The sequence below is a fragment of the Salmo salar genome, chromosome ssa22, assembly GCF_905237065.1.
Source record: "Salmo salar chromosome ssa22, Ssal_v3.1, whole genome shotgun sequence".
Taxonomy (NCBI): domain Eukaryota; kingdom Metazoa; phylum Chordata; class Actinopteri; order Salmoniformes; family Salmonidae; genus Salmo; species Salmo salar.
This window is the reverse complement of record NC_059463.1, coordinates 28472501-28492844: the sequence shown is the minus strand read 5'-3', so window position 1 is coordinate 28492844 and position 20344 is coordinate 28472501. Positions and strand designations below refer to the sequence as shown.

At 43.8% G+C, this 20344-nt stretch overlaps 2 protein-coding genes across 11 annotated transcripts in view; one reads left to right on the top strand and one right to left on the bottom strand.

Moving 5' to 3' along the window:
- The first annotated feature begins 358 nt into the window (after positions 1-358).
- On the top strand, positions 359-13092 carry LOC106583072 (epidermal growth factor receptor kinase substrate 8-like protein 3). Of its 3 annotated transcripts, none has more exons than XM_014166862.2 (20): positions 359-662; positions 1608-1704; positions 1835-1905; positions 2050-2114; positions 2256-2414; positions 5543-5692; positions 5803-5879; positions 5980-6107; positions 6335-6486; positions 6607-6721; positions 8185-8258; positions 8372-8446; positions 8653-8798; positions 8928-9105; positions 9203-9234; positions 9336-9432; positions 9689-9796; positions 11921-12006; positions 12167-12299; positions 12399-13092. In XM_014166862.2, the coding sequence occupies exons 2-20, from the start codon at positions 1631-1633 to the stop codon at positions 12429-12431; spliced, it is 1953 nt and encodes a 650-aa protein (XP_014022337.2). In that variant the 5' UTR covers positions 359-662; positions 1608-1630; the 3' UTR covers positions 12432-13092. The 3 variants fall into 3 exon arrangements, with proteins under 3 accessions (XP_014022337.2, XP_014022333.2, XP_014022336.2); XM_014166858.2 differs by having other exon boundaries at positions 360-662; positions 5977-6107; XM_014166861.2 differs by lacking the exon at positions 359-662 and adding an exon at positions 1199-1456 and having other exon boundaries at positions 5977-6107.
- LOC106583055 (AMP deaminase 2) overlaps positions 13066-20344 on the bottom strand; it is a 58907-nt gene continuing 51628 nt past the window's right edge. For all 8 annotated transcript variants that reach the window (XM_045705355.1, XM_045705356.1, XM_045705353.1 and 5 more), the window contains 10 exons: positions 20195-20324; positions 19763-19957; positions 19528-19659; positions 19198-19361; positions 18872-18998; positions 18573-18736; positions 18316-18436; positions 17900-18073; positions 17513-17623; positions 13066-17345 (listed from right to left, as the gene is read on the bottom strand). In XM_045705355.1, the coding sequence (XP_045561311.1) occupies positions 17127-17345; positions 17513-17623; positions 17900-18073; positions 18316-18436; positions 18573-18736; positions 18872-18998; positions 19198-19361; positions 19528-19659; positions 19763-19957; positions 20195-20324 (1537 nt within the window). In that variant the 3' untranslated portion in view covers positions 13066-17126. The remainder of the gene's footprint in view (positions 17346-17512; positions 17624-17899; positions 18074-18315; positions 18437-18572; positions 18737-18871; positions 18999-19197; positions 19362-19527; positions 19660-19762; positions 19958-20194; positions 20325-20344) is intronic.

Below are 20344 nucleotides of genomic sequence, written 5' to 3'. Positions count from 1 at the left end.
TCCTCACACTGTCGTCACACATGGGCAAACTATCAGAGAAGTGGCTTGTAGGAAACGTACATTTTGAGCTACTATAGAGTGGTGTGGGACAGTTGTAGGCCTGCAGAATGTAGGGGTACTGTGGTTAGTGATAAGCCGAAGCTTATAGTGTGCCACACAGTGTATGTTTAGAAGATGTATAAACTTTGAACCACATTTCATATCTCCATGTTGGTCCCAACTGACTCTAAAATAGTCTGTTAACTGCTATCATACTCACAACTGGTTAACAACAGGAGTGATTTACAGGAGTGTGTATGGGCTAGTCAAGGATCCCTCCCCGACAGAGACCTTTGCTCTGTGGGGATGCCGTCATGAATACCAGGCACACCCACAATCACTACCCTGGAGCTGAGTATAAACGTCTACATTTCTGGCATCTTCTCCCATAAGGTATTTGTCTCAGCAGTAACACCTTATTGAGTGCTGTCCCTCTATTGGATCAATGTGCTCTTGACTCTGGACTTTGCCCTTGTCTTTTATGTGGAACTAAATCTTGGAAGTATTTGTTCCGCAATAAAAACCCAGGCCTGAAATATGAGTGGTATCGGCTTTGAAGTAGAAGAGACAAATACATTTATCCACAACAAATAACACAGAAAAACCATTGCCGGATACAACAGGTAAGGTACCTGTAACATCTATAAACCATAGGTTGTCCTGTGTTTTTTTTCAGTGTTTTTCCTGGTAAGAGTTTGATCAGCTAATGAGTCCAGTGTTGATTTAAACCATTTTTTAATATAGCGGAGTTAGTGCGTGAGTATCTCAAATGCTTATTTATACAGCATATAGGCCCCCTTTACCTGCTGTAAGCTGACTTATCTTGAAACTATGTACATAGCTAGCCCTAATTAGGGTTGGGATTTGACGATAAAAAATATGTGTTGCTAGGTGTCAAATCCATAGCTAACCCATAATAAACCATGATTAACCATCTTCTGTCATTTATTAATGTTAACGGATCAATGTTTGACTTTACTTCAAACAATATCAACATTTTCAGCCGCTTGTGTTGCTTTCGTTTCAACTAATATGGTGGATGGAAAATGTCATTAAGATTTGTTGTTTGCTCTGTTCATGTGTGTTTGCACATCTCAGTCATATAAATGAAGGTATCACAGAAGTTCACAGAGCTTTGAGGTTTCTGGTTTCAAGTTGTTGTTTCCTTTGGGATCTATTGCAATCGTACATAACTAATATACTGTAAATGTCTAAACATGGTCTTTAGGCTATACATACAGTCCGCTGTACTGCCTGTAATAACATAATGAATGATTAACACTAGGGTTTATGCGGTGTGACGACTAAAGGTTTGTCCTCATAGTTCAGCTCAGCTCTGGAGTCTGATGTTATTCATTCATAGCACATCCTGTATAAAATCAAATGAATATAGTCATGACAATAACAACAATCACAGGTGAGTGTTTTATGTTACCCTATCACTAGCCAATAAGGTGAAATTAAGTACCAGTTGCAATTGCAGCAGTAGTTGTATTACGCTCTTGTGGTTGAGGTTGTGCCGGAGTGTTCTTGTGTCTTTACTGTATCGATGTCTCCTTGTGTTACAGTTGTGTGACCAAGGTGTTTAAGGATGTACAGGACTAACAGTCCCTATGGCTTTGACTCTAGCAGTTACGCAGGATCTGTCCAGTCCATCCAATCCAAGTAGGTGTTCTCTTGTGAGCTTGCATTGTGGCAATAACCCGTTTATGTTTCTTTCTCTTCTTAACTCTTGTATATTCTGTCTCTGAAATTGAATCTATATTATGCTTTTCTCTCAATTTTCTTCTGGAAGTGGCTATTCAGTGGATGATCGGTCATCACAGATATCAAATCTGTCCAGACCAAGTGCCAAGTCAATATATAGTAAGTAAAGAGAAAACATGACCATCAACATTGACTATTGACCTTGAGCAGTTGAATCTGATTACCTAAAGCATTGTTTATTATAGATTGTTTTGTGAATAGCAACCATGCATAACGGGTTAATCATTCCATGTATCCCATCAGTGCAGAGGAAGGAGTATGCAGACTCTATCACCAAGATTATGGACAAATTCCACTATAGAGTAGAGGTATTGTTTTGGTTTATCCAATATGAGGATTTTACTATGCTAATCATCTAGCCATGATAATGGTCTGCCTTTGATCACAATATGTACTCAGCTATTTCTGTGATATCATATACATGTATAAACCCTGTGTCTGTTCTCCAGCATCTGTTCACCTGTGACCTGGATGGTGGGGAGGTGCGTGATGTGAATGACTGTGTTGACAGGCTGAATATACTGGATGGGATGGGTAGGGTGTGGGGGCAGGACATGGTCCTGGAGGTGCGGGATGGGAACCTGCTGCTAACAGACATCGAGACCAAGGTTGGTGCATACACTTTACACTTGACACTAAAACATTGGGCGGGCAAAGCTATACCCATAGTTCACTAGCAGATATTAAGTGTTCTAGAGCAGTAGTTCCCAAACCTTTTATAGTCTCATACCCCTTCAAACATTCAACCTCCAGCTGTGTACCCCCTCTAGCACCAGGGTCAGCGCACTCTCAAATGTTGTTTTTTTACCATCATTGTAAGCCTGCCACACACACACACTATACGATGTATTTATTAAACATAAGAATAAGTGTGAGTTTTTGTCACAAAGTGACAAAGAGCTCTTATAGGACCAGGGCACTAATAATAATATAATAATAATCAATGATTTTGCTCTTTATTTAGCCATCTTACATCTAAAACCTTATTTGTTCCACAAAAATTGTGAATAACTCACCACAGCTTAATGAGAAGGGTGTGCTTGAAAGGATGCACATAACTCTGCAATGTAGGGTTGTATTGGAGAGAGACCCCGTCTTAAATCATTTTCCACACACAGTCTGTGCCTGTATTTAATTTGCATGCTAGTGAAGGCCAAAAATCCATTCTCACATAGGTATGTGGTTGCAAAGGGCATCAGTGTCCTTACAGCGCAATTTGCCAAGGCAAAAAAACTCTGAGCGCAGCCCTATCCAGAAATCTGGCAGTGGCTTCTGATTAAATGAAATTTTCACAGAGCCGCTTGTTGCAATTTCGATGAGGCTGTCTTGTTCAGATATTGGTAAGTGGACTGGAGGCAGGGCGTGAAAGGGATAACGAATCCAGTTGTTTGTGTCGTCCATTTCGGGAAAGTACCTGCGTAATTGTGCACCCAGCTCACTCAGGTGCTTCGCTATATCACATTTGACATTGTCTGTAAGCTTGAGTTCATTTGCACACAAAAAATCATACAATGATGGAAAGACCTGTGTGTTGCCCTTGTTAATGCAGACAGAGAAGAGCTCCAACTTCTTAATCATAGCCTCAATTTTGTCCCGCACATTGAATATAGTTGCGGAGAGTCCCTGTAATCCTAGATTCAGATCATTCAGGTGAGAAAAAACATCACCCAGATAGGCCAGTCGTGTGAGAAACTCGTCATGCAAGCGGTCAGACAAGTGAAAATTGTGGTCAGTAAAGACAACTATAAGCTCGTCTCTTTATTAAAAAAAATGTGTCAATACTTTTCCCCTTGTTAACCAGCGCACTTCTGTATGTTGTAAAAGCATTACATGGTCGCTGCCGATATCATTGCATAATGCAGAAAATACACAAGAGTTCAGGGGCCTTGTTTAAACAAAGTTAACCATTTTCACTGTAGTGTCCAAAACGTCTTTCAAGCTGTCAGGCATTCCCTTGGCAGCAAGAGCCTCTCGGTGGATGCTGCAGTGTACCCAAGTGGCGTCGGGAGCAACTGCTTGCACGCGCGTTACCACTCCACTGTGTCTTCCTGTCATGGCTTTTGCGCCATCAGTACAGATACCAACACATCTTGACCACCAAAGTCCATTGGATGTCACAAAGCTGTCCAGTACTTTAAAAATATCCTATTATGTTGTCCTGGTTCCCAGTGATTTGCAGAAGAGGATGTCTTCCTTAATTGACCCCCATAAACACAACGAACATATACCAGGAGCTGTGCCAGGCCCGTCACGTCTTTTGACTCATCCAGCTGTACGCATATAGTTCACTGGATTGTATGCGAAGCGGTAATTGTTTCGAAACATCTCCTGCCGTGTCACAGATGTGTCGTGAAACAGTGTTGTTTGATGAAGGCATTGTCTGTATAGTTTTTTTGGCCTTCTCCCCCAGCATTGTCCCAGCCATATCTGCGGCAGCAGGAAGAATTAAGTCCTCCACAATAGTATGGGGCTTGCCTGTCCTAGCCACTCAGTTGCTCACCATATAAGACGCTTCTAGCCCCTTCTTATTAATGGTATCTGTTGCTTTTATACATGTCTCACTACTCTAAAGTTGTCTTTATTCTCGCTCGAAAAACTGGCTTATTTTTCAAATTGTCATGTTTCGTTTTTAAATGTCTGCACAAGAGTGAAGGTTTCCGCGAGAGAGTAATGGTTAATGCGATTGGATGTTAATTATTTGACTAGGCTACCTGTATTTGACATTATGTTGTTATTTTGCTGAACACTAGATGGTTAAACATTGATCTTCAGTTTCTTGGCAATTTCTTACATGGAATAGCCTTCATTTCTCAGAACAAGAATAGACTGATGAGTTTCAGAAGAAAGTTAATTATTTTTGGCCATTTTGAGCCTGTAATCGAACCCACGAATGCTGTTGCTCCAGATACTCAACTATTCTAAAGAAGGCCAGTTTTATTGCTTCTTTAATCAGAACAGCAGTTTTCAGATGTGCTAATGTAATTGCAAAAGGGTTTTCTAATGATCAATTAGCATTTTAAAATGATAAACTTGGATTAGCTAACACAACGTGCCATTGGTGGTTGCTGATAATGGGCCTCTGTACGCCTATGTAGATATTCCATAAAAATTATGCCGTTTCCAGCTACAATAGTCCTTTACAACATTAACAATGTCTACGCTGTATTTCTGATCAATTTGATGTTATTTTAATGGACAAAAAATGTGCTTTTCTTTAAAAAACAAGGACATTTCTAAGTGACCCCAAACTTTTGAACGGTAGTGTACATACTGTACACAACACAACATACAGGCTCTACTCAACACAAAATACATACTGTACACAACACAACAAAACATACATACTGTACACAACACAAGATACATACTGTGTACAACATACATACTGTACTCAACACAAAATACATACTGTACACAACACAACATACAGGCTCTACTCAACACAAAATACATACTGTACACAACATACATACTGTACACAACACAACACAGGTTGTACACAACACAACATATATACTGTACACAACACAACATACAGGCTGTACACAACATACAGGCAGTAATAGCTATGGTTTCTGTTTGTCGTTTTACATTTCTCTTTGCCTTTTCAAATGTACAGATGGCTTAAAAATCTATCAGTTCTGATTCATGACCTACTATCTCCCCCTCCTCCCCTCTTCTCCCTTCTCCCCATCCTCCCCTCTCCCCCTCTCCCCTCTCCTTGTGTGGGGTTTAGGAGGAGCTGGAGTCCCTGCCTCTGAGCAGCATTGTGGAGCTGAAGGCTGTGATGGACAGCTGTGTGTACAATTCCCTGCTGACCGCGACCGTCAAGGACCGCAGCAAGAGGACCACCAGTGTCTTCATGTTCCAGTGTGAGGACCTCAGGGTGAGGAGACTGTTATTTATCCCTGAGCTTGTCACCAGTTTGTATTATGATCATTATGTTACTCTCATGTTTCAAAATGGTTTTAAATGGATGTTGGTGATTCATTTCAGGCCGATTTCATAAAACGGGACCTAGAGAGAGCACTCCCTCACCAGAGAGATGACGTTAGCAATCACAGCAACAACAGGTAATAACAGTCTACAAATGCGTATAAATTGGTGGTTTACTGTAGGTTATCACAGTATATGCTCATTTTCTCTGGGTAAACCTCTTCTCCTCTCTAGCAGGGGCAATCTAGAAGTTATGTCTGGCCATCAAATTGTTAGGAATTTTCAGAAAACTGGCCCACCCCCTGAGCAGAGAGAATGGACTCCTCCAGAAGAACCCTCATCTCAATGGAGCGCTCCGGACTATGGTCAGTAATGGCATGCTCCAACCCAAAATACCTCTGTAGTCATTGGAAACCATTGATCAAGAGGACTACAGTTGTGAGCTTGTCTAGATCACTGTAAGAAACCCTGAGACGATTTGGTCAAGGGTTTGTTTCCAGTGTTAATGACAGATGAATAGCTTTAGTCAAGGTGATGCCAAATATCTTGAAAACAAATCAGTTCTGTATTTATCAATGTGTGTGTTCAATAGATGAAGATCCTATACCTATACCGCCCATGCCCAGAGAAGAGCCCCCTCCTCACAGGAAGGAAACCCCAGTCCAAACCCTCTTTACGGAGGACAAGCCCGAGACAGCCCCTGTCTCTCATCCACGCCCATACACAGAGACTGATAGGAATGTGGTCAGTACTCTGCCTCTATCAATATATTATTAATGTTAGCAGTACTGTGGACGATTGCTTAAGGTACTTTTAGTGGGTTGCATATGAATATTGTACAACATTTTCTTGTTTTTTCCACAGGACATCTTGAATCATATTTTCAATGATATTGAGATGTTTATGGACCAAGTCGCTGCCACAGCAGCCAAAGCCGAGATGACAAAAAAGGAAAAAAAGAAGAAGAACAAGGATAAAGGTGATATAGAAATGCATTTCCCCTTATTCCAAAAAAGGCTACACCAGTGGTTACATTGAACCAGAGCTACTGTGTGTCCAAAGAGAAAAGTAGAATAAAGGTATGATAAACCAAAGTAAGTGTTAGGGTAATGGTGGTTAGGGTCAGGGTCAGGGTAATGGATAGGGTAAGGGTTGAGCTGGGGTGTGGACATGAAGCTAGGGTTAGGGTCAGGGTAATGGATAGGGTAAGGGTTGAGCTGGGGTGTGGACATGAAGCTAGGGTTAGGGTCAGGGTAATGGATAGGGTAAGGGTTGAGCTGGGGTGTGGACATGAAGCTAGGGTTAGGGTCAGGGTTATGGATAGGGTAAGGGTTGAGCTGGGGTGTGGACATGAAGCTAGGGTTAGGGTCAGGGTTATGGATAGGGTAAGGGTTGAGCTGGGGTGTGGACATGAAGCTAGGGTTAGGGTCAGGGTTATGGATAGGGTAAGGGTTGAGCTGGGGTGTGGACATGAAGCTAGGGTTAGGGTCAGGGTAATGGATAGGGTAAGGGTTGAGCTGGGGTGTGGACATGAAGCTAGGGTTAGGGTCAGGGTAATGGATAGGGTAAGGGTTGAGCTGGGGTGTGGACATGAAGCTAGGGTTAGGGTCAGGGTAATGGATAGGGTAAGGGTTGAGCTGGGGTGTGGACATGAAGCTAGGGTTAGGGTCAGGGTAATGGATAGGGTAAGGGTTGAGCTGGGGTGTGGACATGAAGCTAGGGTCAGGGTCAGGGTTATGGATAGGGTAAGGGTTGAGCTGGGGTGTGGACATGAAGCTAGGGTCAGGGTCAGGGTAATGGATAGGGTAAGAGTTGAGCTGGGGTGTGGACATGAAGCTAGGGTCAGGGTCAGGGTTATGGATAGGGTAAGGGTTGAGCTGGGGTGTGGACATGAAGCTAGGGTTAGGGTCAGGGTAATGGATAGGGTAAGGGTTGAGCTGGGGTGTGGACATGAAGCTAGGGTTAGGGTCAGGGTAATGGATAGGGTAAGGGTTGAGCTGGGGTGTGGACATGAAGCTAGGGTTAGGGTCAGGGTAATGGATAGGGTAAGGGTTGAGCTGGGGTGTGGACATGAAGCTAGGGTTAGGGTCAGGGTAATGGATAGGGTAAGGGTTGAGCTGGGGTGTGGACATGAAGCTAGGGTTAAAGTCAGGGTTATGGATAGGGTAAGGGTTGAGCTGGGGTGTGGACATGAAGCTAGGGTTAGGGTCAGGGTAATGGATAGGGTAAGGGTTGAGCTGGGGTGTGGACATGAAGCTAGGGTTAGGGTCAGGGTTATGGTTAGGTAACCAAAACGTGGAATAACCTTAAACCTAATCTTGGCTCCCCCACCTGAACCCATTATTTAACCCCTGGGATATCCCATATTCAGGTGCAAGATGACAGTGTGAAAACTATGGTCTGAGGTTTGAGTTTTTTGATGCCATTTGTTTCATTTCCGAGGCATTGACGGCATGCCACCAGCAGAGGAGTTTAAAACCTGTCTCCACAAAATCAAATACGGGTTCAACCTTCTGGTGTGTATTCAAATATCTCTGCTATTTTGTTGTTGTAGACTCATGATTTAATAAATGCTATTCATTTAATATGAGAGCTTAATCCAGTACCTTTGGTCTGTTTACTGTGACAGGGGGAGCTCAATGGAAAGATTAGTAATCCCAGCGCTCCGGAATTCGTCCACTGCCTCTTCTCCACCCTGACATTTGTAAGTTACTCCTACTGCTTACTCCATCTTTGTTTTCAACACAGGGCTTCACCCATGATCATCTTTTTCAACGTTATGTTTTGAACAGCCTACCTTCTGTCCCATTTGATTATATGAGCAAATGAATTGACAGTGCATGATAACTTCCCATCAATGAGTTCTGTGCGCTTGTTTCCCACCACTTCCACTACCCCTCCCTCCTCCAGGTGGTATCCCACTGCCCTAAGGAGCTGCCCCCCACCATCGTGGCGCCCCTGCTGGAGCCTGAGTGTATCCGTCTGCTGAGTGAGGAAGCCACCCCTGAGGAGGACCAGCTGTGGCAGTCACTGGGAGACGCCTGGAACATCCCCAGGTGAGAATCAGTGATTAGTAGTCTATCAGGGAATTGGGGGAGTTACTGTCAGTCAGGGGTGCTCTGTGCATACAAATGTTCTTCCATACATTTTGATAATGGCTTCCTATGTCCCTGATGGGTTACCAGTACAAAATGGCCCGAGGATGACGAGGACATCCCTACCTACACTCTGGAGTTCTACGATGGTTGGCAGCCCCCAGAGGTGACCCACTCTCCCCCAGGGAGAGAGCCAGAGAAGAGAGAACCTGAGAGGAGGCAGCAGAGTCAGAATCAGAGTCAGAGTCCATTCTCCACCCCTGAAAAGGTAAATACCCAGTGAGCTACATCTCATAGTTCTCTATAGGCTGGGTAGTTTCAATAAGGTTTCTTTCGATAAGTTCTTTCAAAACTTTCCCCTGTAGAGTTCGGCCCAATGGAAGCCTCCACCATCACGGTATGCATTAAGAAACAATTATAAACTATTTAAAAGCCATGGAAACATTATGGATACATGTTGTTCTGTGTGTGTCTATAGTTCTATGTATGTGTTTTCAGTCCAGATGAGCCAAACCCCAGTTACATGCGTGTGATGTATGACTTCACTGCAAGGAACAACAGAGAGCTGAGCATCTCCAAGGGAGAAGTGGTTCAGGTGAGCCTCATCAACACCACTACATGTCAACAGCACTTTGAAGTCTGCCTGCATGCCGCCTGCCTGCCTGCCTGTCTGCCTGCCTGTCTGTCTGCCTGTCTGTCTGTCTGTCTGTCTGTCTGTCTGTCTGTCTGTCTGTCTGTCTGTCTGTCTGTCTGTCTGTCTGTCTGTCTGTCTGTCTGTCTGTCTGTCTGTCTGTCTGTCCGCCCAAGAGGAGGTTTTGACAGAAGCGTATGTGTGCTCTGTGCTTCCACAGCTACTGGACATGTCCAAGAAATGGTGGAAAGTAAGGAGCAACAGAGGGGAGCAGGGCTTTGTGCCCAACAACATACTGGAGTCAGTGGACAAGGAGCAGGAAAAACAGGCAAGTAACCCTAACCCTAACCCAAGTTACCCCAACACTCAGCAACACTTTATACTGGAAAGCCAGTGTGTTATTATGTTGTGTATGCTCCATGTGGGGAACTCAGACCCGTGTTACGCCTGCGTAAATGGAACTTTATTCCCTTTTTCCTTTCCCTTATTCACTTTCTCTCTGCGTATTCTGACCTTCGTCTTAAGCATGAGGAAATGCATGTGACAGCCAGATATTAGTTTGGGGAGGTGATCACAGAAATGGAGGTGTGGCAGAGGTGTGTCTACAGATACATCTATTCTGACCTTGACTTAATTCCCTCATAATTCCAACACCTTTACTCGCGAGGAGCCATGAATAAGGTTTAGCACCTGTCAGTTCCAAGTGAAAAAACATCTACTATTTCAGAAAGAAATAACGCCATCTTCCATGCCCTGTAATGTATACATTGATAAGAGCTAGGTAAATGACTTATCCGTTTGGAGAAGGGGATTGTAATTACCAATGTTTTAGATTATTTTTCCTTATCGACGAATGTGAAGCCAGTCATATGTAAGCAAACTATAATTCATGTCAACATGACATGTGTTACGGACCCTTTTCCACGGTGAATTAGACTATAAATAGCTCTGCCGTTATTCCGAATGTTCACACAATTTACGGGATTAAATTTGGCTCAACCTACCTAGTTGATTTATGTACTCTAGAATGTTTTAATTATATTCCTGGTCATTTCTCAGTTTTTACTCCCTAAAAGCTTGTTTTGGTCATGTAGATACACTACATGACCAAAATTATGTGGACACCTGCTAGTCATTCTAAAATCATGGGCATTAAAATGGAGTTGGTCCCCCCTTTGCTGCTATAACAGCCTCCACTCTTCTGGGAAGGCTTTCCACCAGATGTTGGAACATTGCTGCAGGGACTTGCTGCCATTCAACTACAAGAGCATTAGTGAGGTTGGGCACTAATGTTGGGCGATTAGGCCTGGCTCGCAGTCTGCGTTCCAATTCATCCCAAAGGTGTTTGATGGGGTTGAGGTCAGGGCTCTGTGCAGGCAAATCAAGTTCTTCCACACTGATCTCAACAAACCATTTCTGTACGGACCTCGCTTTGTGCACGGGGGCATTGTCATGCTGAAATAAGAAAGGGCCTTCCCCAAACTGTTGCCACAAAGTTGGAAGCACTGAATAGTTTAGAATGGCATTGTATGCTGTAGCGTTAAGATTTCTCTTCATTGGAACTAAGGAGCCAAAACCATGAAAAACAGCCCCAGACCATTATTCCTCCTTCACCAAACTTTATAGTTGGCACTGTGCATTGTGGCAGGTAGAGTTTTCCTGGCATCTGCCAAACCAAGATTTGTTCATCAGACTGCCAGATGGTGAAGTGTGATTCATCACCCCAGAGAACACGTTTCCACTGCTCCAGAGTCCAATGGCGGCGAGATTTACACCACTCCAGCCAATGCTTGGCATTGCGCATGGCAATCTTCGGCTTGTGTGCGGCTGCTGGGCCATGGAAACCCAATTCATGAAGCTCCCGACAAACAGTTCTTGTGCTGATGTTGCTTCCAGAGGCGGTTTGGAACTCGGTAGTAAATGTTGCAACATAGGACAGACAATTTTTACGCGCTACACGTTTCAGCACTCGGTGGTCGTGTTCTGTGAGCTTGTGTGGCCTACCACTTCGCGGCTGAGCCATTGTTGCTCCTAGACGTTTCCACTTCATAATAACAGCACTTACAGTTGACCGGGGCACAAATGTGCAGGGAAGAAATGTGATGAATTGACTTGTAAAGGTGGCATCCTATGACGGTGCCGTATTGAAAGTCACTGAGCTCTTCAGTAAGGCCATTCTACTGCCAATGTTTGTCTTTGGAGATTGCATGGCAGTGTGCTCGGCTTTATACACCTGTTAGCAATGGGTGTGGCTGAAATACCCAAATCCACTAATTTGAAGGGGTGTCCACATACTTTTGTATATATAGTGTAAGTCTGAATACCAAATACTGAGAAGTGCTTCAATCAAAACGCATAAAAAAGGAATAGATTTCCTAAGTCTGAATCGAGCTCCATGTGTTTAGTGCACTGTATTAGTGTGTAATTATCAGGACGTTATTCCCCCTGTTAGGAAAACAGTGGTCCTCCCTCCCTAACCAAGAGGTCCAAGCCTGACCAAGTGAAGGCCTGGCTGGAGTACAAGGGCTTCAGTAAAATGTAAGAGCACTCAAACTCCCAATCACATTAACTATAGATTATTGATCTCTGTAGGCATACATGTGATTGACTACAGTAGTTCTAAAGTGAGCATGAGAAAATTACAGGATAAGTATTGTATCTCCTTTCCATGATTTGTTCATTCCTCCCTCTCTCTCAGCACGGTGCGTTGTCTGGGTGTGCTGAGTGGCTCTATGCTCCTGGGGATGACAAGAGAGGAGCTGAAGATTGTGTGTCCTGAGGAGGGGGGGCGGGTCTTCTTCCAGCTCCAGAACATCAAGTCTGCCATGGCTGTAAGTCCCACACCACTCTGTCTTTAGCAGTACAACTGTTGATTTATATTCTTGTACATGACAGGTAACAAAGTGATTTGTTTTTCCTTTCCACTCCAGCTTGCCAGTGAGGTAAGGCCCATAGAGCCTTAGGACGGGAGAAGACAAGATGACCAGAGAGTCACAAACGAGTCGGGACATGAAGTTTCAACCCTTGAGCTTCAAGCTACAAATTTCCGATGTGCAGTAGAGAAAATTCTGATTATATCCACTGAAAACACAAAGTAACCAGAGTTTAGTTAGAAGTATGTAGGGCGGACGTATCAAAGCTCTAGTGTTAGTTACATTTAGTAAAAAATACTATTTGTGCATTTGATAAGATCCAATACTTAAAGACAGATCCTCTCTATATATATTCTGTATCAACTGTTTTAACTTAAATATGTTTACCATATGTATTGTATCAAACCAGTGTTGATGCCACTTGATTCTATGATTGATCTTGATTAGTTTATTCAAGTCACCATTTATACATGTAGAAATTTATGTTAAGTGTTACAATACTTTATGTATCTGGTTGTTGATGTATCTGAAATGTAATCAATTGATATATATATATTTTATTTTGGTAGTGATATGTATGGACAAGTAAGTCAGTCTGTATCTCTGTAAACTAATCATGTCTCTCAATGTTGGATCTGTTTATCCACATAAATCACTTGTATTATTTGACTTTAGCTGAATGACACCAGCCAACAACTGAATGAATGATGTAAGTTACAACACGTTAGATGAATAAACATGCTTTATTTCATTCTTCAGACGTTACACATGTACCATATCAGAAGCATTTGAGGAAATGTAAAACATTGGCATTCATTTAAAGTCATGATAGTGACTACAATAGACTTAAACAAATGAAAGACAATGAAAACCATGTCAATAATAGAACAACACATGTGCAGAGAACCTTTCATGTAAAAACATTAAAATGTCTAAAAGAATGAATGGAGGCACAAAATCATCACAAGTCAACAAACTCTTTGTATTAAACATAATGAAGTGAAAAGAATACTAGGTGATTTTTCAATGAGAAAATCAATTGAACAAAAAACAAAACTCGCAGTGTGATGATTGACTGATTAGTTGGTTTGTGTTCTGTGATGACAACACACCGTATATCAATACTGCACAAGACTCTTTGCACTCCTGAACACAGTGCAAGAAAACAAACAGCATTTGACAACTTTGTTTGTGTGCTCTTTTGATTGGAACAGAAATACATATGGCAGTCCTTAGTGAAGTTTGATACAAAGTATGGTCTATGGTACCCTACAGTAGGACCAACAGGTTCCCTAGCATTGTAGTTTATAAACAAGCAAAGAAAGTCAACTGATTGTACAGATGGAGATCAACAACAGGAGTTAGAGAGGTTTTGAAAGAACAGATCTGTGAACTCTGATGGACAATCTGAAATGGATGGATGGAAATGAAAAGGTAAGGTCAACGAAGTTGTTGGGTCCCTCAGTGAGCCACACCTGGATCTAAACATGGATGTCTGATCCTTTATCACAAATCCTTCAAAACATACAGGCATCCTCTAATTCTCTGCGAAATACGATTTCAAAGAATCAAATCAAAAGTTGTACTAAACGGTTGCTTGTTTTTTAAAGCCCTCTTTGGATCAATCAAAGAGAAACAGTGTTCCAGTCTATGGCTGTATGTCTGTGGGAAGGATTACAGTGTTTGAGTGGGTGTTTAGGTGTGAATGTACAGCCAGATTACATAGGCAGCTCTGGCTGAGTTAAATGTCAGAGAGGATACCCATTATGGCTCTGGGTCCTACCATTGCTGAAGGCCCCTCCAAATAACCCTAGTTAACTTCATCAACTTCACTCAATACTCTACTGAGAGAAAGCTTACATGGAACACTTAACAGAGTTCAACATCCCTAACACAATCAACAAAAACACCAGAAAAACTATTCAAATACTAAATAATAAAAGAATATACATGGAAATATTGAGTCCAATTGTAAATCTAGTGAAAGACAAGGCCAATAATAATGAGAAAATACATCTTTCTGCTTAAACAAGGGCAGTTTTAAATGATCTACAGCAACAAAACCAAGTTTGTGATCTAGATATTGATATACTGTTTATATAAACCTTTTATATCCATAGCCTTTAAAAAAATACACTTTATATATTAAATCCATTCCCATGTTCAGCTTGTCCTAAATGATCTGGTTTCTAAAATATTTACTCGTATATATCGGGCTTTTGTCACACTTAGGTTTTTAAAATGGGCTGGTAGGTAATGGTATGCAATGCATGGTGAACATTTACAACTAGGGCCCAGTAATCCCACTGGAACAGTCTTGGCAAATAAAAGGACTGTACAAATAGAACTCCCACAGTTTGAATCATAGAAGAGGTCCGATGAGGAGAACGCTCGTTGGGTGAGATGGGGATGAATTTACAGAAATAGAATTAGGAATTAGAATAGGATCTCTATGGTACAGATCACATCTGTTTTGGTGACCACGAAAACCATGACTGTGATGGGGGTGAGTTCATTTGATGCTGATAACAACCAAGCAACTATGTCTCTGCATGGTTTGAGCGTTGCCATAGTGATGAGCTGGATTTGAGTTTGTTTTGCAGAACTCAAACTAACAACAATCATTGACTTCACACATACTTCATACATGACAGTTGTTCAGCTTCCTTGGATTGTCATGTGTTGCTTTTTCACATTACAGACCACTTTAAACAGCTTCCCAGACACTCCTGTGGCCACACAGTGGTCCATGCAGGCATGCACAACATAAGATGCACAGTGGAAATGCAGTCAAAGCAGAGCATTGCTAAAAACGCTTCTTCCACTTCACTGGAAGGCCTGGGTAGATAAAGGATAAATACTTTAACAAACAGCACGCAGCCTGGTATCAGTTCCTTGATGTTAGGACAGCAAAAATGCTTAAGCTTGAAGAGGACAGGTGTTGTGGTTGTTGTTGATGAGGAGTGAGGCGTGGCAGCAGGGCATGAAAACGGAGAGTGACAGGCTAGCAGTGGTAAGGTCTTCACCTGGTAAGTCTGGTTTGGTGCATACAGGGCACTCACTACATGCAATAACTAATAACCAACATAGTGGGCCCAGAGGTCAGTCCACAGACACAGTGAGTGTTGAGGTAATGGTAGGGGACAGGGGAGCCTCCCTGACATTCTTCTTGTGCTTGGAAAACACGCTGTGGTTTAACATCTCTTATCATACACACCTCTAAGCATCCACTCTACCACAGACTGATATCTTTTCTTTAGATATACACACCTCTTCTTTAGATATACACACATGTACCTCTTCTTTAGATATACACACATGTACCTCTTCTTTAGATATACACACATGTACCTCTTCTTTAGATATACACACATGTACCTCTTCTTTAGATATACACACATGTACCTCTTCTTTAGATATACACACATGTACCTCTTCTTTAGATATACACACGTACCTATATCCTTTTTAGATATTTAGTATATTGTACACATCATGGAATAGTATAAATCTACTCTTTTTGTCTGCATATTCTATAACTAATGTGATTTGTTAAATAAAAATAACATTGATGTTAATGTTCATTTAATGGAATGTTTGCACTAGACCAGCCAGGAACACAGCTCCATGCCCTGATGGCTGCTACCGTTTCTCTGCTGAATGTCCTGCCTGCTATTTCATTCAGAGAGACCGGCCGAGAGGACTCGTTTAGCGAATAAATCACTTCAACCTGCCGGAAGCACAGAGACGGATGAAAGCCATCAGATACCCAGCAGCAGACAGACTGGAATTGTGCACGACTTCTGCTTCTAGACCACACAGATTTGGTCCTTTCTCCATTTTTCTTAACTCAGTACGTCCATACATTAGAAGTTTGTTACCGCGGTTTCCATGAAACTCTAAGTTACATGTGACTGTTCCTATCAGTGCGCAACGGGTGTTGGAACAATGTAGTGTGGAACATTCACCTATGCATTGTTTAAGTGTGTCCATGTTGTGTAGGTTAGGCGACCCATGGACAATGCCCTCATAATATTTATGTTGAGTTGTATCTGCTTCCCTAGTTCATTGTGAAGATTTTAAACTAGATGAGCTTCAGGCAGCATGACTGTGTGATGGAAGATAAGCAGCTTTCAGGACGGCTAAACTGTGCAGGTGTGTGTGTGTGTGTGTGTAATACAGGTGATGGGTACAAACATGCCAACAAATCACAGGCTGAACTGTGGGACCCTTTTTCCCATGCAGGGTCACATGACAAAGCAAAGGGCAGAAGTTTTGGTTTGAAGATATGGAGGGTCAGGAGATCAAAGTAACAGAGAAAGTGATCCAGGAACTGATTGAAGAACAGATGAGGTGAAAAAAAGAAAATAATCCAAGCACTGGATGTTACCCCTGCCAACCTTGACCATGCTGATTGAAATCTCACAGTGAGAATGAGATAGATAGGGAGGAGTCAAAAGAAGTAGAGAGGAAAAACAGGGGCTAACCAGAGTGAGTTGAAGAGGGAACCTGGGTTGAGGGAGAAGGGGGGACTGGAACATGACTCCATACTGACCACCCCCATCACCGACAGAGAGATGGGGACACTCAGGGAGCATTGTATCCTTGGCTTTAGTACAAGAGAGCTGAGAGACGAGTGCACAGTCCAGTTCCCTAGTGGGAGGGGGATAAGGGGGTAAGAGGTAGAGGTTAAACAACAAGCTGGAGTCCACTCATACTGCACCCCCTCAGTGTCATGCAGGGAGGGGCCGAGGGGGGGTTAGAAGTCGGGGTGGGGTTGTTGATTTAGTGTCCTTCTGCCCCGACGGCGGCCATGGAGAGGGTGTCCTCCTCGTCGATGTTGTCCATCTCCTTGGTGCGCACAGCGTGGGTGATGAGGTTGAGCTCCTCCAGCAGGGTCTCACTGCGGTATGCCACGCGGATGTCTGGGACGTTGGTGCGACGGATGTCGTTGCTCTCGGGGCCCTCCTTGCTGTATTTGGGCCCCAGCCAGTAGCTCTTTGCCTGGAGACAAGAGAGAATGTCAGAGCTGAGCACTTGGCACAAAATGGCTGCCATGCACAACTTAATTGAATGAAATCCATTATTAATCCATTATAAGAGAGAAATTAAAAGGGAAGCTCAGAGACCAAAGAGGGTAAAAAGAGAGATAAGAGGAAGCGGATGGATACCTTGTGGGAGAAGCCGCTCATGAGGACGCTGTTCCTGGCCAGCTCACACATGTCACAGGAGCTCAGCTTCCACACCTGTGTGGCGATGCTGTACTCCTCCATCAGGGGCTCCTGAGGTCAAACACACACACACACACAAAAGACAAAATAAACATTAAGTGAATTATACTTATTGACTGTACTGACTCACTATTGCAGCTCCCATAGTTACATAGTTGTAGCGTGGATGGTTTTGCCTGTGTGTCTCTGTGTGTGTGTGTGTGTGTGTGTGTGTGTGTGTGTGTGTGTGTGTGTGTGTGTGTGTGTGTGTGTGTGTGTGTGTGTCTCTGTATGTGTATGTGTGTGTGTGTGTGTGTGTGTCTTGACAGAGCACCACTGTGCACTGACCTTGGTAAAGTGGAACTGTAGGGGGTCGTCAGTGGACAGAGAGACCATGAGGCCTCTGGACAGATACTCAGGCAGGGGGTTGCGGTGGTAGCTGAGGAACAAGCTGTTGTTGCTCAGGGGGGACATGGCGATGCCAATCTGAGCCAGGTAGTACAGGTACTGCAGCACTGGGGCCTGGGGACAAGAGGAGGAAAGAGACAATAGTCTATCTTGTTGAATGCACAACTACAGGAATTCAAGGGAACTGTTTGATAGTTCTCCTGAATTCTCTTAAATTAAAACTTAAGAAACCAGATGAGCAAACTCCAAAAGCCAAAAACTTCATTTAATAAATCAATCGAACCCAATCAAATCCTTCAGAGGTCTGCCATGGTAGTGTGGTGTTGCTATGGGAGACGGCATGTGTGCTGACTGACCTTCCTGAGCAGCAGCCCATGGGAGATGTTCTCTGACAGAATGAAACCCGACACCAGGTGGTGGACAGGTCCCGCCTCCCCGCAGTGAGGGCGCAGCACAAACGTGTGGAAACCACGCCTCCTGCATGGCACAAACAAACATAAAGCCTGTTCATAAACAATCCTTAAAAGGTTTGGATGCGATTCATACATCCTTTCTGTTGTTAAAACATTGATCTAGCGGTCTGTGTGTGGAGGCTCGTTAAGCAGCCTGGTACCTGCGCAGGTGGTTGAGCACGGTCATGTTGGCGTAGGTGTAGTAGAGGTAGTAGGAGTAGGGAGGGTTGTCCTCCTCTGTCCAGTCGGCTGGCAGGGGGCTGTCCATGTTGAAGATGTGGTGCTCCGGCTTGGACTCGTCATCCACGCTGTCAAAGCCCACCACCTAACAACACAGCGATAAGTTACTTTAAAACAGTGCCTGGAGTGTATGAAGGAGGTAGGGCCCTGAAAATGGCATCTGAAGTGTCTGTTTGTGGATATGTTGGGGTGTGTGTGGACTGCTGGGCGAGTGCCTCACATGCTGCAGGAAGAGGTGCAGCTCAGGGTGGCTGCGGGGGTTGATGGTGACCTCAAACAGAGGCATGAAGATGTTCTCCATCATCTCCTGGAAGTTGGCCAGCTGCTTCTTGGTTCGGTACACATCACTGCAGTCAGAGGAGGGTTAACGTCACTCGCACATAATATGGAACACTCACATTCATGCATAGTCCTCATTTACAGATTCATAACCTTCATTCATAATACTTGACACAAATAGGAGAGGTTTACATCCAGGTAAGCTGACTAAAGGTAGATGTGGGTAACTGCTTTGTTGATGCTGTATTAGGTACAGACACTACTCACAAGAGGCGGGGCACTTGGATGAGCCAGCGCACGTTGTCAGAGTAGACTTGGTGTTTGACGGCCCACTGGGCCAGCTTGTCCCACTCGTCCCGGGAGCGGCCGTAGATGGACAGGCGCAGTTCCACGTTCTGGTACTTACTCTCCTCTAGGTCAGCCATCACCTCCTGAAGGAACATCAACAACAACAATACATTAGAGACATTAACATCATTCTATTCAATCGTACCAAATGATTTCTTAATATGAATGTACATTACTATGTGGGATGAACTAACACATAAACACAACTGTTTTTTTGGCTGTTTAAGGTAGCATGGGCTGGTTTCAGACCTTGATCATGTGGCCAAAGTATTTGCCCTCGATGTGGTTGTCTGTCTTGATGAAGATCTCTCTCAGGATGGACTCTCCGATGGGGTTGTATTTGGCGTTGAACTTGTCGAAGCGATGGAATGTGTTCCGGTCCTGAGAACAGACAGGTGACACTACATTTACTGTTCCACTCGTCTTCCCCAATCTCTTACCCCTCCCTCTTTAACAATGTTCTTCTCCCCTCCCCTCTCCTCACCGCGTGCATGTCCAGTGTGTCCACACTCAGGTCGAAGGCGGTCAGGTTCATGTTCTCAAACACCTCCATGAGGGTCTGTCCCCGCCCGTGCTCCATGTGGACTATCTCCCCAGGGTACTTCTTCATGGCCCGCTTGATAAAGCGCAGAAGGTGCTTCTGGTTCATACAGGACGAAGCGTGGATGTGGGTGTCCACCTGGGGGCAGAGGGAGGGAGGAGAGTCAGGGACAGGGACAGTGAGACATTGAGGATCGATGCCAGAAAGACGAAAGAAAAAGCCTGGGTTAGTTAACTCTGGTGTAAACTTCAAAATACATTTCTATCCAACAATGTGGGGGGACTAACTGATATGGAACACTACGCAGGCATGATAGACGTGTTGCAGATGCTGTGCTCCAGTGTTGGGACTGTTGTTGTGCTGGTGTTCATTCACCTTGCGAATGTTGTAAAAGTCACGGTGAGGAACCTGCTTCTGGGCTGCCAGCTCCTTCATCTCGTTCAGCAGAATGTGCATCTGGAACTTAGAGCTCAGGTACTGCAGCCGGCGGTAGCAGAACGACTTCCTGCACACACACACACACAC

Excerpts from the sequence above, each read along its gene's own strand:
- LOC106583072 (XM_014166858.2), top strand. The coding sequence starts at position 1,631 with ATGTACAGGACTAACAGTCCCTATGGCTTTGACTCTAGCAGTTACGCA. Across the intron at positions 9,106-9,202 it reads CATTCTCCACCCCTGAAAAG|AGTTCGGCCCAATGGAAGCC; the intron begins GTAAATACCCAG and ends TTTCCCCTGTAG. Across the intron at positions 12,007-12,166 it reads TACAAGGGCTTCAGTAAAAT|CACGGTGCGTTGTCTGGGTG; the intron begins GTAAGAGCACTC and ends CCTCTCTCTCAG.